This window comes from Leuciscus leuciscus (assembly GCF_965113295.1).
Source record: "Leuciscus leuciscus genome assembly, chromosome: 22".
NCBI classification, from domain to species: domain Eukaryota; kingdom Metazoa; phylum Chordata; class Actinopteri; order Cypriniformes; family Leuciscidae; genus Leuciscus; species Leuciscus leuciscus.
Window position 1 is genome coordinate 490,385 of NC_138746.1, and position 5,000 is coordinate 495,384.

The 5,000-nt window shown below is 41.9% G+C and overlaps 1 protein-coding gene across 2 annotated transcripts in view; it reads right to left on the reverse strand.

The window, feature by feature from the left end:
- Positions 1-2,990: 2,990 nt before the first annotated feature.
- Positions 2,991-5,000, reverse strand: part of lbh (LBH regulator of WNT signaling pathway) — a 14,715-nt gene continuing 12,705 nt past the window's right edge. For both annotated transcript variants that reach the window (XM_082153523.1, XM_082153522.1), the window contains one exon: positions 2,991-4,112. In XM_082153523.1, the coding sequence (XP_082009649.1) occupies positions 3,930-4,112 (183 nt within the window). In that variant the 3' untranslated portion in view covers positions 2,991-3,929. The remainder of the gene's footprint in view (positions 4,113-5,000) is intronic.

Here is a 5,000-nt window from a genome sequence, read left to right on the forward strand (position 1 = left end):
TAAGTGAGTATCCCAGAGCTTCAGTGAGTATCCCAGAGCTTGAGTGAGTATCCCAGAGCTTGAGTGAGAGCTTGAGTGAGTATCCCAGAGCTTGAGTGAGAGCTTGAGTGAGTATCCCAGAGCTTCAGTGAGTATCCCAGAGCTTCAGTGAGTATCCCAGCGCTTCAGTGAGTATCCCAGAGCTTCAGTGAGTATCCCAGAGCTTGAGTGAGTATCCCAGAGCTTGAGTGAGAGCTTGAGTGAGTATCCCAGAGCTTGAGTGAGTATCCCAGAGCTTGAGTGAGAGCTTGAGTGAGTATCCCAGAGCTTGAGTGAGTATCCCAGAGCTTGAGTGAGAGCTTGAGTGAGTATCCCAGAGCTTGAGTGAGTATCCCAGAGCTTGAGTGAGTATCCCAGAGCTTGAGTATCCCAGAGCTACGCGGATCGTTTACTATTTCCAGTGAAAATTCGAAGTGCCACTGCGTGCTGGTGGAGGATTTCATCAGAACTACAAACAAGAATAAAACAACTACAAACATGGCGGATGTGTGAGACAGACGGTTCAGGTCTAGAGTGAGTGAATGTCTAATCTGATGAAATATTGAATGTTCTCTGCGTTACATTTCATCTGCAACAACATTGTGGACTTTTATGAAGATACATTAACGATTAAATGCATTATTATGCAAACACATGGATAGGATATTAACTGTGATAGATGATTGACAGGTAGGCTAATGCACAAAAGATGTGTTTGCCTTTGCAGAGACCGACGGCCGACCACAGAAACACACACACACACACACACACACACACACATGCAGAAATGTTTTCATGTTTTCATTTAGCAGAGCTCTAGTGTGTTGGAGATGCACTGCTCGCTACGGGTTCAGAACTGAGTTAGCTTGATAAATAACCCACAGTCGTTCAGCAGAGAGAGCTGAGCTCAGGAGAGGAAGTGTGTGTGTGTGTGTGTGTGTGTGTGTGTGTGTGTGTGTGTGTGTGTGTGTGTGTGTGTGTGTGTGTGTGTGTGTGTGTGTGTGTGTGTGCTAGTTTAGAGGTGAGCCTGTGGAGACAGGAAGACATGTGCGGTTAGTGCGACTAAATACAGTACACGTGCACACACACAACACACACATGCACACTCATGCACACTCACAACACATGATTCACAACACACACATGCACACTCACACACACAATGCACAACACACACATGCACACTCACTCACAACACACACATGCACTCACAACACACACATGCACACTCACACACTCACGACGACACACACATGCACAACACACACATGCACACTCACGACAACACACACATGCACACTCACAACACACACCTGCACACTCACAACACACTCATGCACACTCACACACTCACAACACACACCTGCACACTCACAACACACACCTGCACACTCACAACACACACCTGCACACTCACAACACACACCTGCACACTCACGACAACACACATGCACACTCACAACACACTCATGCACACTCACACACTCACAACACACACCTGCACACTCACAACACACACATGGACACTCACAACACACACACTTGCACACTCACAACACACACCTGCACACTCACAACACACACCTGCACACTCACAACACACACACATGCACACTCACACACTCACACCACACACATGGACACTCACAACACACACATGCACACTCACAACACACACCTGCACACTGACAACACACACATGCACACTCACACACTCACAACACACACATGGACACTCACAACACACACACATGCACACTGACAACACACACATGCACACTCATGCACACTCACAACACACACATGCACACTCACAACACACATGTTCTGTAGGAAGTCACGTTTAAAGCATTCATTTATCAATTCAAATCAAAGTATAAACAAGTCATACTGTCTAAGTACAGGATGGAAGAATGTCCTTAAGTGTGGAAAGGGAATTAGCTGCAGAGCAATCTATTTATGTTGTATTTTTGTGACTGGCAAACTAAAAAGACAATATAAGATAATATAATTAAACTATTCATAATTATAAACAATTGTGGCCATTAAATGCATTGAATTCATAACAATAAGGAACAAAAGATCAAATTAAAAGATTGGGGACTAGTTTTTACTGGCAATGATGGGTTTTTGTACTTATTGAAGAGTCTTCTTTCCTTGTCTTGGAATCAGCAGAATGGTTGCGAGTTAATATTGTGGATTGTATAGTCACTGGAATAGGACAACATAAATATGTGTCAATTGTCTTCTTGATTATAGTAAATGTATCTACTGCTCAAATGTATAAAAGTGGGTAGGTGTCAATAAGCTTAAGCTTCTGTCTACTCCTTTTGAGCATCATATCCACGTTTTTATTTATTTACTTACTTATTTACTTATTCATTTGCGCATGTATCTTTCTTTAGTTTTGCCTACTGTGCTGAACCTTGTTATTATGTAGAACTTTGTGGAATTCAGATGCTCAAATAAATAAATAAAGACGACAAAAAAAAACTCACTTTGTGACTCAAATCAGGATAAAGACGTTCTCCGAGCATCTCGTTAACACTGAGATGTTCACATTCTCAAAATTTCTTCCAAGTTCAAATAAAGGTTAATTAAAAGGAAAGTTGCGCTGGTGTTTCTCCTCTAGTGACATATATCCGAGTGAAACGCTTCAGGAACAAGAACAAATGTGGACGGGGCTTGATTGTGTCCGTGGGGAGATTGGATGATTGGCTGTTTGTGGTTTGCTATTGGCTGATCTCATGTGAGTGACAGGTTAAAGCCCCGCCCTCATCATCAGAGAAGAGAAGAGATGCTGCAAGAGGAACTTATTCTCATTCAAGATTATTAACACAATAATGATGATGTGCACCTATAAATCATTTACAATAAACACTGCAATATTACAGTAAAAAAACAAACAAGAATTGTTCAGTTTGATTTGATGGGGACTTTAAGAGTGTGAAAAGAGGCTCAGGAAACACCGGTTTGGAAAGCACAGGTTTATTTACAGCTTCTGTGAGTCACAGAGAGAAAGTGGCGTACACACAGAGCGAGAGAAACTCCCTGAGTCTTCATGAGGAGGGACAGAAGTGATCAAACACATCTATATATATGTGTGTGTGCGACATGGAGACAAACACAGGCGGATCCAAAACCCATAACACCAGGAGACGGGTCAGTTCTGCGGTCACATGATGTGTAGATTATCATTACATGAACACACACACACACACACACACACAGCTGATGATGTGGAACACACTGCAGACTAACTCTTCTCACAATACCTCATCTAGTGTGTGTGTGTGTGTGTGTGTGTGTGTGTGTGTGTGTGTGTGTGTGTGTAGGTATAGGACATGTATACACATGTATAATTTGTATGCATTCTTATTAAGTTCATTTTATTTAATCATTTAATTTGATTATTTTTCACGTTTATGTCTTCATGTCTTTATGTATTAAAACAACAAGTATGACTTGTACTTCTAACCTTCAGGAATGAGGGCAATGTGAAATCTTGTTTCAACACATCGTATTGTTAATGGTTCCCTGTTTATGTAAAACTTAATAAAAAAGAAGAAAAATTAAGAAAAAACAAAAGACTTCTTACCGGTAATTCCTCTAGAACTGAGAATATTTACAGTAAAATCTACATGTCATTATTGGCATCGCTCTCATTTGGAAGAAGATCTGTGTGTTGTAAAGAGAAGCGTGTAAATGTCAGGACAGACTCACATCATCATCATCATCTCGTGTGTGTGTGTGTGTGTGTGTGTGTGTGTGTGTGTGTGTGTGTGTGTGTGTGTGTGTGTGTGTGTTTGTGAGTGATCTCTCTAATGCTGAGAGTTCTGCTCTTCTTCATCTTCCTCGTTCTCCAGGATCTCTATCCAGCGAATCGTGTGTGTGTGTGTGTGTGTGTGTCTCTAATGCTGAGAGTTCTGCTCTTCCTCCTCCTCCTCTTCCTCGTTCTCCAGGTTCTCCAGGATCTCCTCGGGCCAGCGCAGTTCTCCGCTCTCCACTTCTCCTTCGGTCGGCTCCACCACGATCGACGGCAGCCGGTCCTTCAGTTTACAGCAGCGCTCGAAGTCCGACGGGTCCGGGAAGATCTGACACACACACACACACAGAACATCAGTTTTACCTTCTCCAAACAAACACACTTGCAGTCTTTACTCTCGTCTACTTGTATGACGTGTTTCCTCTGTTTGGCTCTAGTGTGCTAATAGGCGTAAACACTGCAGGTGTGTGTAGAACTTCTGATTACTCGATGCGACACACTTATAGTTTTGCAAAAATGCAAGTGTTTACAGAGCTTTTATTTATTATATTTTCAATACTTTGCATTTTAAAATAAACGTCTGCATGTCTGTTCAGTAGTCGCTGTGTAACTAACAGAAGACACACATGTAAAATTGTGCTGCTTCTAATTATCAGCGGTCCACAACTTTTTTGCGCCACGGACCGGTTTAATATCAGACAATATTTTCACGGACCGGCCTTTAAGGTGTGGCGGATAAATACAACAAAATAAAATGATACGACCGGCATAAAAACTGGGGTATTTTTAAAATATAATAATAAACGTGAATCCAATGTGTAGGCCTACTCGCAACTTAATTAGCAGCATCCTCGTAACATCACGCCTAAAGACAACTGAGAAAGCCTGAACACAAACACAATGCCCCCAAAAGAAAAAAAAATCTCCATGTTTTCGGTGCTGATGCGGTGGTGACGCATTATGAATATGTCAAATATAACAGGAGACATTTTAATTGTTTATTAATAAACAAGTGTTTTCTGTGTCAGTGTCGGCTGCAAAGATGAAGTTGACGATGCTGACGCGCGATCTTCGCAGTAGTGAACGCGCTTGAGAGAAACGCACATTTCATACGGATGACATAAGCAGAGAACAGTCAGTTTTCTTACGTTTTGAATTGTTCTGTTTAAAAGCAGACATTTCAAGCTTTCTATATATGTCTCAGGTCTGTGAGGCA